At 43.9% G+C, this 13,478-nt stretch overlaps 1 protein-coding gene across 1 annotated transcript in view; it reads left to right on the forward strand.

The window, feature by feature from the left end:
• mcm3 (minichromosome maintenance complex component 3) overlaps positions 1-4,051 on the forward strand; it is a 55,257-nt gene extending 51,206 nt beyond the window's left edge. The window contains exons 16-17 of the mRNA XM_033026097.1: positions 798-885; positions 2,535-4,051. Of these exons, the coding sequence (XP_032881988.1) occupies positions 798-885; positions 2,535-2,733 (287 nt within the window). The 3' untranslated portion in view covers positions 2,734-4,051. The remainder of the gene's footprint in view (positions 1-797; positions 886-2,534) is intronic.
• The last annotated feature ends 9,427 nt before the right edge of the window (positions 4,052-13,478 follow it).

Below are 13,478 nucleotides of genomic sequence, written 5' to 3' on the forward strand. Positions count from 1 at the left end.
TTATTACTCCAGCATTTTGTGTATTACTACAGAATATAGTGTTAGACCACAGAAAAAGTGCGGATAAAGAGAAATGCAAGGGTTTCAATAAGGTATTTGGAAGTTTGGACCATCATTGTTAGTATATGAGACTGATTGCTATCAATCGGGGGGGAAAAGCTGTTTTTGAATCTTGTTTGTACCTGCTTTCAAGCTTTTGTATCTTCTGCCCATTAGGTGAGGGGAGAAGAGAGGATGAAGATGACCTTGATTATGTTGGCTTCTTTCCCAAGCAGAGTAAAGATTAGATAAAGTCAATGGGGGAAGGCATGATGGAGTAGATATGGTGAGAGTCATTGGAGACATGCCAAATGTCCTTGGCCTTCTGAGGAAGTAGAGGCGTTGGTGAGCTCTCTTGGCTATTCCGTGTAGGCTGCAACCTGTGCCAGGATAAGTAATTTAGTCTTTAACAGTGTCTCTCAGTTCTGACTACAACTTGGTTCTAAAATTTAAAAGCAGAGAATGCTATAAACAAATGCTCAGGCAGCCTCTGTGGAAAAAGCAATCGTTAGCATTTTGGGTCCAAGTTTTAGATTTTCATGTGGAATTTAAAACTAGGCTGCCTATAGTTGTTTGTAACCTTGTGGATGGTCAATAAATCATTTCCTAGTCTGCTAAGGAAGCGGGTTGATTTGAAGCTCCTACCAGTTGCACAAAAAATTGGTTCTGTATTGTGCCCTGGTATTTTGGTTTGCAGGCAGAAAGTCAATGTGTATGTGTACCCAGTTGGTAAAACAATCTGATCTGATTCTCCACAGTCCAGCCACGCACTCCAAAGACGCCAGAAGCTGGAGAGCTCATGGACACCGTTGATGGAACTGCCAAGTCTGTGTTGAGTGAAGAAAGGTCAGTATGTCAGTGTTTTCTTGCCACCGTTGAATTCAAAATATGTTGTTCTAGTTTCATGCTAAACATCGAGGATGTTTAGTTTTAGGTCTGATTTTCTTTTGTCATGAAAATTACGTGGGCTGCCTTTTTGAACCTTAGCAGTTTTGGTAGTATGAAGATGATTCACTGGGTTTGGTTTATCCACAAGCAAATTGTACACAAGTCATACCAGTTGTTTGATACAGTTAGATCGGTTCAGAGCAGAAACCATGTGTTCAATTGAGATACTCCCAGATATTTTCATCTTCTTTGATTTAGCTCAGTTAGTGCTGTTTTATGCTGTCATTATGTCAATTTAAAATTGCACCATTATTAAAATTGGAGTCCAGAACCAGGGGTCACAGTTTAAGAATAAGGGGTAGGTCATTTCGGACTGAGATGAGGGAAAAAAATTCACCCGGAGAGTTGCGAATCTGGAATTCTCTGTCACAGAAGGACAATTCACTGGATGTTTTCAAGAGTGAGTTAGATTTAGCTCTTGGGGTTAAAGGAATCAAGGGATATGGGGGGAAAAGCAGTAATATTGAATGGTGGTGCTGGCTCGAAGGGCTGAATGGCCTCCTTCTGCAGCTATTTTTCTATGTTAGTAAAATGAAGAAATCTGCTGCCACTGCTGAGGTTATCTGAGATTTAATTTCTGATCAAGGAAAATTACTTTTATTATAAATGTGGTAATGTGTAGAAGTGGTTTGCTGGGTTCAGATGCAGGATCCTGGTGTAATGGTTAACATTGTGTTTAATGGTTTGTGAGGAGGTACGGTATCCCATTAAAACTGGAAATAGATTTGACAGAGAAGAATGCAACTTGATAATAAATAGATTGCAAATTGGAAGTGATCGCTAGCTTTTTTAATGCTTCCAAATTTTCTTAATAAAGGAATTTTGGAGTAAGTCTAAACTCTTGCTGCCAGTCCATCATGCAGTGGGTTGGAAACAACATATTTAGATGCAGAATTAGAGCCTCATGCAGAAGTTGCCCTGGTATTTTAGTTTGCATGCAGAAAGTCAATATACATACTCACTTGGTGAAACAATCTGATCTAATTTCTCTCTGTCAGAGAGCATTCAGACAGCAACACATGTAACATGAGCACAGCAGCCTTGCTGGAAGTCAACTTGTTGCATGGTAGCACAGCGGTAGAGCTGCTGCCTTACAGCACCAGAGACCCGGATTCGATCCTGAGTACTGGTGCTTGCCTGTACAGAGTTTGTACGTTGTCCTCGTGACCAACGTGACTTTTCTTTGGGATCTCCGGTTTCCTCCCAACTCCAAAGACGTGTAAGTTTGTAGGTTAATTGGCTTAGTATAATTATAAATTGACCCTAGTATGTGTAGGATAGTGTAAGTGTGCGGAGATCGCTGGTCGGCGTGGACTCAGTGGACCTATTTCTGTGCTATGTCTCTGAACTAAATTTAATTCTTGGCTGAAGACTGGCTGGGCCGGAAAATGATGTCGTGGTCAGACATTTTGTTGCACCACGATCCAGTGTCCCTTGCAATTTGTTGTAGCTGGTACTAAATTCCTTTCCGATTGAACTGGGGGCACACTCCTGTGGCTGTCTGCTCATTTTATGTGGTTCTAATCCTGTTTTTAATCCTGGCGCAGATTTAAAGCATTCAAAGCTGCCCTCTTAGATGCTTTCAAGGCTGCACATGCTCAGTCCCTTGGAATGCAAACTCTGATGGCTTCAATCAATAAAACAAACAAGGTTCCATTCACTGAAGAGGAGGTGCAGACTGCTCTCGACAAGATGCAGGAAGACAACCAGATCATGGTGACCGATCACATCATCTTCCTAATCTAAACGAGTGGATTTCACTGTGGACTGCTGTGCACCAAACCGAATTGAAGGCATAGTACGATGTGACTAAAGAACATGCTGACAGCTTAAATATAGCTAATTATCTTTTCATAAACTAGATTTTTCCAACCCCGCTTCACAGGAACTTGAGTTCCATGGAGGCAGCCAGTAATTAACAAACATGGCGGAGGCGGTTGGGCAGGGGATTGCCTCCCAGTACATTGTTCAAGAAGAAAAATATATTGTTTATTTTATATGTACCCGAGCTAATTTCTTCAAGGTTACACAGTTGCCCACTGTCACCTGCGTGGGAAACTGGTCATGTCCAGCTTGAAAACAGCGTTTGCGAGGGTTTTCAGATGTTGGTTGACATTGGCAATGCTGCTGCTTGGATTCAACCAGTGTGTGGGTGCTGAGCCTATCTAACTGCCAGCAGCTCTGGAATAACTGGACTGCTGTTTCTTTCGAGGGGGTTGGTTTTGAACTATCTTTGAACTGGAAGGTCTAGGAAGGAACTTCAGGTGCTGGTTTTAAACCGAAGATTGACACAAAAAGCTGGGGTAACTCAGCGTGTCAGGCAGCATTTCTGGAGAAAAGGAATAGGTGCGGTTTAGGGTCGAGACCATTCTTCAGACTTCTATTCCTTTTCTTCCGTGATGCTGCCTAACCCGCTGAGTTACTTCGCAAAAAAAGATAGCTTTTTTTTTGTCTATCTTTGAACTGGGAGTGTTACCTTCTGGATATTGATTTTGTGCCAGTTCCAGAGGCTATTGACGTATTGAGTTGGGTTGGGTTGGGATGGATCAGTAAAGTGACACCTTAGCACTACTTTCAAAGGCTTCCTTTTGAAGATCCTGTTTGGGAGCTGTGTTACATTCCTTATTCGTTGTTGCCCCCCCCCCTCCCTCACCCACCTCCAAGATATTTAATATTTTTCCAAGAATACTAAGGGCATGGTTGATCTTCCCCTCCCGTGCCTGAATGTTTCAGGGCATATAGACCTTGAAGCAATGTTGCATTGGCCAATGCATCAACCAATGCATTGGCATGATGTTTGGGCCCATGGAAGCAGTCAAATGCAACACTTCTGACATTGCTGCAAGTTTCCGGAAGGATTTTCTTGTCTTCTCTTTGGTTAGACATACAGGCCATGGTCCTGACCTCTATTGCTGCCACTAACTTGCATTTTGTTGGAAGTTGTTGGGCCCAGCCTTGTTGACCGACTGCTGGGGTTAATTACGAGAGTAAGTACACCTTTAGTCTGTGAAATGGATGAATTACTGAGTGAGGTTGCATCATGTGCAATTGTGTAACTGCTTGCGAAGAGACTTTTTTTGTAATAAAGCTGAATTTGTTTTCTCTCATTGCATGCATTCTTTTCACCAAAGAAGCCCTTGACTTTGGTTTCAATATGAAACATTCAAACTGCAGATGAAGCCGCGTGTGAGAACAAAGAACAAGAGGCACTTATTTTTAAATTCCAAGCATGCATCTGACCTTGTTTTTTTGTTCTACTTTCTACATTCTGCTTGCGTTATGCTTATTTTGAATAGACGAGTCTCAATTCATCTGTATTGTGTGGTTTTGAGGCAGGGCTTTCATGTTGCAGTTTCTGTATTGCCGCCACTGATGTATATCCAGGACCATTGGCTGAGATTTTCCAACAGTTTGTTTAAATGAGAAAATGTTCAGGTTGAAGTGGTACATTAGTATAGCTGTACTTTGATTCAAGCTCACTTTTTTAACCATTGTTTTTTTTCTGCGGATTGTAGGGGGGGAGGGGGGTGTGTAAGTTGCTTGAAATTCTTGCATCTAAGAGGTAGCGAACCTTCATGAATCAGCTGTGTTATAAACCCTGCCAAATTGAGCAGTAATTGCCAAATCTATGTAGACTTCTTAAAATCTCCCAAGGCAAATGAAAAGTAGAGAAAGACAAATTGTATATGTAACGCCAGACCTCTTTGCATTTCTCCACAGCTACCCATGCCTTCAAACTTCAGAGTATTCAAGTATTCCTCAACCATATAGTTGGAGTTTAAAGATGGCTATTGCACCAAATAGACACAGCAATCCATGAGTTGCAGCTTTATGCATCACACAGTTCTGGTTATCACTGCATGTAACACTCGTCCAGAGATAAATGCACCAGATCAACAATATGTGCCTTTGTGTGAGAGTAGCTGCTCTAGGACAGTTAGTTGAAGGGTTATGTTGCTGAGATAGTTAAATCAAAGAGCTGAGCTCAATAAAGTAATAGAACTTTAGACATTGGTTGGGAATATTCAGCGTTTCACATCAAGAGTGGAGTAATGTGTTCAGTTTTGTTCACCCAGCTATTACAAAAGATGCCATTAAGCTGGGAAGAGTTCATAAAAAATTGACGAGAATGTTGCCTTGACTCAAGGGAATGAGTTATAGAGAGCGACTCCTTAAGAATGACTGAGTGAGGGATGACCATGTAAAAGTGTATAAAATCACGAGGGGCATAGGCAGGGTGAATGCACACAATGTTGGGGAATCAAGAACTAGAGTGCATATGTTTAAGGTGTAGATCGTGTCAGAATTCCCTCCAGTAATTTGTCTACAACTGATGTTAGGACCTTTGGCCTTTTGCCCCTTTGCTTGTCCTTGCAATCGTTCTTAAACAGGTGGCACGGTGGTGCAGAGGTAGAATTGCTACATTACATCGCCTATACACCAGAGATAGGGTTTTGATCCTAGTTATGGGTGCTTGTCTGTACGGAGTTTGTACGTTCTCCCCGTGACCCGCATGGGTTTTCTCTGAGGGTTTCCCCCCCCAACACCCCAAGTTGTACAGGTTTGTAGGTTAATTGGCATGGTTTAAATGTAAGAAAATGTCCCGGGTGGAGGATATTGTTAATGTGTGGGGATCGCTGGTCAGTGTGGACTCAGTAGGCCGAAGAGCCTATTTCCGCGCTGTATCTCTAAACTAAAAAAATTTATAATGACACAACATTAATTATTGTCCAGTCTCCCTACTATCTCTGTTAGTGGGATGTGGCCATCACTGACAGTTCTGGCATTTAAGACTCAAGTATAGCACTGGACCTGGCCTTGTAATTAGCTCGGACCAAGTACACGCGACATATCTCTTTTCATGTGGTGAACCAAATGAGTGCTTTGTTGTCACCATTACCGAGGGTTAGAGAAATGTTTGGACCAAGGTAACCTGGGATCAAAACTCACCAGACACAGATGTAATTGAACTCTCAATGTCAGCAAGGTAAAGGACCTAATCCTTTAGAAAGTTAGATTTTGGGCAATGCCCAATTAGCAGCAATGGTGCTAATGTGCACATGCTCGAGAGCTTCAAATTCAGAGGCATAAATGCCGCCAACAATTTGTCCTAGACCAGCCACATTCAAAACTGAAACCAAGAAAGCATACCAATGTCTCTACTTTCTCAGAAGACTAAGGAAGTTTGGCATGTCACTGGTGTCAAATTTCTACAGATGTGGTGCCTTACAGCACCAGAGACTCTGGTTCGATCCAGACTACGAATGTTGTCTGGACGGAGTTCTCCCTGTGACCACGTTGGTTTACTCCAGGAGGTCCGATTTCCTCCCACATTCAAAAGAAATACGGGTTTGTAGGTTAATTGGCTTAGCTAAAATTGTAGATTTTTCCCTAGTGCGCCAGTGAGCGAGTCTGTGCGGACCCTGGACTGAAAAGCCTGTTTCTGTGCTGTCTCTCTAAACTAAGATACACCATAGAAAGCATTGTATCGGGATGTGTCACAGCTTGGCTTGGCAGCAGTTCTGTCCAATAAATTGCAATGAGTTGTGGAGGTAGCCCACTCGACTGCATCTATACTTCATGTTACCTTAGCAATGCAGCCAACAAAATCAAATAGTGATTTCACCCTGGTCATTCCACTTTCCTCCCCTCTCTTGAAAGCATATGCCACCAAATTCATGAACAGCTTCATCCCTGCTATTATGAGACAACTGAAAAATCCACCCATTAGCTCGAGTACAGTCATGCTCTTCCAACCTGCCTCATTGTCGTCCTTGTACTTTTTACATGTACACTTTCTCTGTAACACTCTTAATGCTGTACACTATGCTGCACTCAGGTATTTTTATTTTGCCCTCCCCATTGTACATGTACAGTATATAGCTTGATTGTGCTTCTGTAGCTTGTGTGACAAAAAAAGTAGGAAAATATTTAGAAAGCTTATGATTCAGACCAAAGTGCAAGGAAATTCCTCAGTCGCAAGAAGTTCATAGTAAATAAATGCGCAAGTATGGTGCGTCAAAGGCCCCGTCTCCATGCTGTTGCTCTGACTTCATGTGCTTCAGATTCTAAATTTATTACCCGATAGATGCACCACAAATGCAAAAATGATAAATGTAGGTTTTGAGAAGCATATAACAGAATAATTTGAGAGGAAGGAAGGAAAACCATCGAAAGAACATGAAAGAAGGATGGCAGCGAACATAAAAGGGAATCCAAAAATACACACACGAACAGGAAGAGTGCTGTAAGAGAAGATTAGAGATAGATAAAGAAATTACTCAAGAAGACAGAGGGCAGGAGTGGGACACCAATAGAGTATTTTGCCTCAAATCGTCATGTTAAAGATACTACTGGGCTCTTAGCAAAGGAAGATGTTGGAAAGGGTGCAGAAGGGATTCACAAGGATGTTACCTGGATATGTGGGTTTGAGTTATAGGGAGACGTTCGATAAACAGAATTTTTTGGAGTGTAGGAGGCCAAGTGGTGACCTTACTGAGGTGTACAAGACCATGAGGGGCATGGATAAAGTGAAGGCTCACAGCCTTTTTTTTCCCTCCCAGGATAAAGGATTCTAAAACTAGAGGGCATAAGAGCAGGGGCAGTTGTTTCACCAAGAAGGTAGTCCTTGTCTGGAATGCGTTGCCAGGGGAGACAAGGTGGAGTCAATTATGACTTCTTATGATATTTGGACAGTTATAATAATAATACATTTTATTTGTATAGCGCTTTTCAAGGACTCAAAGTCGCCTTACATGGTGAGTCAAGAACAAAACAAAATAGAGCAGTAAGACAGAGATGCAAAGGGGAGGGGGACATGGGACTAAGGGTATGCAGAGGTGAAGAGATGGGTCTTGAGGCGGGACTGGAAGATGGTGAGGGACTCAGAAGTTCGGATCAATTGTGGGAGGGAGTTCCAGAGCCTGGGAGCTGCCCTGGAGAAGGCTCTGTCTCCAAAAGTGCAGAGGTTGGATTTCAGTATGGAGAGGAGACCGGCTGAAATGGATCTGAGGGACCGTGAGGGTTGGTAGGGGGAGAGGAGGTCAGTGAGATAAGGGGGGGCCAAGTGGTTGAGGGCTTTGTAGGTGAGGACCAGGATTTTGTAGATGATCTGGTGGGAAATGGGAAGCCAGTGAAGTTCTTTGAGGACTGGGGTGATGTGGTGCCAGGATTTGGCGTGGGTAATGAGTCGGGCGGCTGCATTCTGGACCAGTTGGAGTCGGTTGATGTTGCTGGAATTAATGCCAAAGAGAAGAGAGTTACAGTAGTCCAGTCGGGAGGAGATGAAGGCATGGATGAGTCTTTCAGCAGCGGGGGGTGTGAGAGAGGGTCTGATTTTGGCAATGTTGCAGGAGGTGAAAAAATGATGTTTTGACAACATGGCGGATGTGAGGCTCAAGGGAGATGGTTGAGTCAAAGATCACGCCAAGGTTGCGGGCCTGAGGAGATGGGGAGACAGTGGTGCCGTCAATAGTGAGAGTGGGGTTGTTAATTTTGGTAAGTTGATTTCGAGCCAATGAGGAGAAATTCTGTTTTGTTACTGTTTAATTTAAGGAAGTTGAGTTGCATCCAAGATTTGATGGCTGACAGGCAGGAGTTGATATGGGAGAGAGGGGGGTGGTGGGGGGGACTTGGTGCTGAGATAGATCTGGGTGTCATCAGCATAGCAATGGAAGTCCAGTTTGAAGTGACGGAGTAATATGACCAAGGGGGAGGATGTAGATGATGAAGAGGAGGGGACCGAGAACAGAGCCTTGGGGAATGCCTTGAGTGACAGTGGCTGTAGCAGAGGTGTGGTTATGGAGTGAGATGAAGTGGGATCGGTTGGAAAGGCAGGAACGGAGCCAGCTGAGTGCAGAACCTTCAATGCCAAGGTCTTTAAGTCTGGTAAGCAGGATGTTATGGTTCACGGTATCGAAGGCCGCACTCAGGTCGAGGAGGATGAGGATGTTGAGGGAACCAGTGTCAGCAGAGGTGAGGAGGTCATTGAGGACTTTGAGGAGAGCAATTTCTGTGCTATGGAGGGGGCGAAAGCCAGATTGGAGGGGTTCAAATAGGTTATACGCGAGGAGGTGGGAATGAGTTGTGACGCGGCGATACGCTCCAGGGTTTTTGAAAGAAAGGGGAGGTTTGAGATTGGGCGGTAGTTAATGAGAGAGCAGGGATCAAGACCAGGTTTCTTTAAGATTGGTGTGACAGCAGCAGTTTTGAAAGCAGAGGGGACAATTCCTTGGGACAATGAGGAGTTGAAGAGATTGATGAGGTAGGGGCAGAGAACGGGGAGGCAGGACTTCAGCAAGGGAATGGGGAGAGGGTCGAGGGAGCAGGTAGTGGGTTTGGAAGAGCTAATGAGTTTGTGGAGATTTCAGTAGGGGTGACCAGGTCAAACTGGGTGAGGAAGCAGTGTGGAGGAGGGGTAAGGTAGTCAGTGGAGATGTTGAAAGGAGGGGCCTTGGTAGGTGGTGGAGTAGATGCTGGGGAGTCGGGTACAGGGGATAAAGATTTATAGATGGTGCTGATTTTGTCAGCGAAAAAGTGGAGGAATGAGTTGCAGAGATCCGGAGTAGAGGTAGGGAGAGTGTTGGCTCGAGGCTTGAGGAGGTTGCCCACTGTGGAGAAGAGGGTTCTGTGGTTAAGGCAGGGGTCGGTGAAAATGGAGGAGAGGTAGGCAGATTTTGCAGCAATGAGGGCATCTTTGTAGGCAGTGAGGTGGAGTTTGTAAGCTTCATGGTGGACTGTGAGAGATGATTTTTTTGTGAGTCGTTCAAGTCGGCGACCAGTCTGTTTCAGCTTACGAAGTGCAGGTGTGTACCAAGGTGAAGATGTGTTAAAAGTTACGGTTCTTGTTTTGAGGGGGGGCAGAGTGTTAAGGGAGGTAGACAAGGTGTAGTTGAGATGGTTTGTGAGATCATCAGGTGAGATGGGGGTTAAGTCCAGGGGGAGAGTGGTGGAGAGCAGGTCAGAGAGATGGTGGGGATCGATGGATTTTAGATTACGGAAGGTGATTTCTCGGAGGAAGCGGGGGCGAGGTGTCGGAGAAGGGATGGTGAACCGTATAAGCTTATGATCAGAGAGGGGGAAGGTATATGAAGGGTTTAGAGGAATATGGGTTAAATACATGCAAACAGGATTAGTCCAGTGTGTTAGCTTTGTTGGCATGGTCAAGGTAGGCCAGTAATAAAGAGGAGGCCTGAGATAGCTGGTACTTAGTGTGGATATACCAACAGGTTCAGATGGGATACATTCCAGGCTGCTGTAGGAAGGAAAAGTAGAAATTACAGGAGACCTGTTTGTAATCTATAACTTGGATGTGGTGCCCGAGGACTGCAAAATTTCCAAAGTAACACCTACGATCAAAAATGTCAGTGGAAAAACTCTTAATTAAGAAAGTTGCAAATGATAACTCGGAAGAGAATTAAGAGCTACTTAATTCTGGATAAGGTCGATTGATTAAAGAAAGCCAGCATGAATTTGTTAAAGGCAAACCAAGTCCATCTTCTTCTTGCGTATGGCGTGCACAGCCTAAAGTTGTACGACAACTTGTTCTATTTGATCTTATGTGATTATGCACGCCAGGTTGATTACATTTGTCGAAACAGGGTAGACCACGTGAAGGTTGCAATCTCCCACCCCAACTAGTGGCATGACCATTGTGAAAAAGTGCTTTCAGAGGTTGGTTATCATACAATCAACTATTGCCTTTGGAAGGTCATAAGGGACAGGAGTAGAATTGGGCCATTCGGCCCATCAAGTGTACTCTGTCATACAATCATGGCTGATCTATCTCTCCCTCCTAACCCCATTCTCCTGCCTTCTCCCCATAACCTCTGACACCTGTACTAATCAAAAATCATCTGTCATAAAAATATCCACTGACTTGGCCCTCCACAGCCTTGTATGTCAGAGTTCCACAAATTCACCACCCTCTGACCAAATAAATTTCTCATCATCTACTTCCTAAAAGTACATCCTTTAATTCTGAGGTTATGACCTCTAGTGGAATCATTGTCTCCACATCCACGCTATCCAAGCCTTTCACTTTTCTGTATGTTTCAATGAGGTAACTCCAGTGAATACAGCCACATAGCCAACTAACGCTCATCATAGGTTAACCTACTAATTTAGGGATCATTCTTGTAAACCTCCTCTGGACCCTCTCCAGAGCCAGCACATCCTTCCTTAGACATGGTGCCCAAAATTGCTCACAATATTCCAAATGTGGCTTTACCAGTGACTTTGAGCTTCAACATTACATCCCTGTTTTTGTATACAATCTCTTGAAATAAATGCTGGCATTGAATTTGCTTTCCAGGAAGAATCTGGTTCCACTCCAATTTGCCAAAAGCCACAACAGATCAACAGCAGATGCGATCTCGCTGGCTCTCCGTTATGCAATGAGCCTTAGACAACAGGAACACGCATATCAGGCAGTTGTCTATCAATTTCAGCTCTGTTCAACACCATCTTCCTTGCTAAACCCATTGTTATACTCTTAAGAATTAAACCTCAGCTTTTCCCTGCAATGCAATCGGATTCTCAACTTCCTCAGCAGCAGACCCCAATCAGTACGAATTTGCAACAAAGCTTCCTCCTCAGTGACCACCATCTCTGGGGCACACCAAGGCTGTATCCTCAGTCTTTAATTCTACACTATGTACCCATAATTGTGTTTGTAGTCGCAGCTCAAACGCTATCTTTAAATTTGCCAATAATACCACTGTTGTTGGGCAAATAATATTTAAAGATGGGTCATAGTACTGGAGGGAGATCATTAACCTGATTGAATTGTGCCAGAATGACAATATTGCTCTTAATATTAGTACAACCAAGGAGCTAAATGCTGACTCAGGAAGTTGAACATTAAACTGTTTTTATCAGCAGGACTGTGTGGAGAGAGTCAGCAGCTTTAAGTTCCTGGGTGTGCACATCTCTGAAGATCTATCCTGGGCCCAGCACTATGATGCAATTACAAAGAAAGCTCATCAATGCCTCTACTTCTTTAGATATTTGAAGAGATGTTGCACGTTGCTGACTATATAACTTCTACAGGTGTTCAGTGGGGAGTATACTGACAGGTTGCACCATGGCCTGGTTCGGTAACTCGAAGGCTTAAGAATGAAGAAAGCTGCAAAAAAGTGATGGGCATTGCCTGGTCCATCTTGAGTATTATTGAAGGTTATAGTCATAGAATGATGCAGTGTGGAAAAAGGTCATTCAGCTCAACTTGCCCACACAAGGCAACATGTTCCAGCTATACTCGTCCCACCTGCTCATGTTTGGTCCATATCCCTCCAAACCTGTCCTATCCATGTACATGTCTAACTGTTTCTTGAAAGTTGGGATAGCCCCAACCCTAACTACCTCAGACATCTTGTTCCATACACCCACCAACCTTTGTGTGAAATTGTTACCCCTCAGATTCCTATTAAATCTTTCCCCCTTCACCTTAAACCTATGTCCCCTGGTTATCAATTCACCTACTCTGAGCAAGAAACTTGGTGCATCCATCTGATCTATTCCTCTCATGATTTTATACACCTGCATAAGACCCTCATCCTCCTGCGCTCTAAGGACTAGAGTCCCAGCCGACCCACATCTCCTTATAGCTCAGACTCTCTAGTTCTGGCAACATCCTTGTAAATCTTCTCTGTGCCCTTTCCAGCTTGACAACATCTTTCCTACAACACGATGCCCAGAACTGAACATATTACTCTAAATGCAGCCTCACCAACATCTTGTACAAGTACAACATGACCTCCCAATTTCTATACTCAATATTCTGACTGATGAAGGTGGATGTACCAAATGCGTTTATGACCACCCTATCGACCTGCAAAGCCACCTTCATGAAGCCTGTGCTCCTAGACCACCTGCTCTACAACACTCCCCGGAGCCCTACCATTCTATGTGTAGGTCCTGCCCATGTTAGACTTTCCAATATGCAACACCTCGCATTTCTCTGTATTAAATTCCATCAACCATTTCTCAGCCCACCTGGCCAATCGATCAAGACTCTGCTGCAACTTTTCACAACCACCTTCACTATGTGCAAGACCACCCACTTTTGTATCATCTGCAAACTTGCTAATCTTGCTGTGTGTGTACTCATCCAAATCATTGATATCAATGGCAAACAGTAACGGGCCCAGCACCGAACTCTGAGGCACATCACTAGTCACAGACCTCCAGTCTGAGAAGCCAACTTCCACCATACAATACAATACAATATACAATATTTATTACTTGTCATTTGAACCTCAGTGAGGCTCAAACGAAACTCAGTTTCCACAGCCATACAAAGACAATTCCTACAAGATATACAAACAATTCAATTTACACAAAATCCATCACAGTGAATCTCCTCCTCACTGTGATGGAAGGCAAAGTCTTTTCTCTCCCAATGTCGAAGCCCCAGACGGGCGATGATAAGTCCCATGGCCATTTAAGGCCGCGCCGGGCCCAAAAGTCACAGTTGGAGCCCTCGGTGGGCG

Source organism: Amblyraja radiata, chromosome 8 (assembly GCF_010909765.2).
Source record: "Amblyraja radiata isolate CabotCenter1 chromosome 8, sAmbRad1.1.pri, whole genome shotgun sequence".
In the NCBI taxonomy this organism is placed as follows: domain Eukaryota; kingdom Metazoa; phylum Chordata; class Chondrichthyes; order Rajiformes; family Rajidae; genus Amblyraja; species Amblyraja radiata.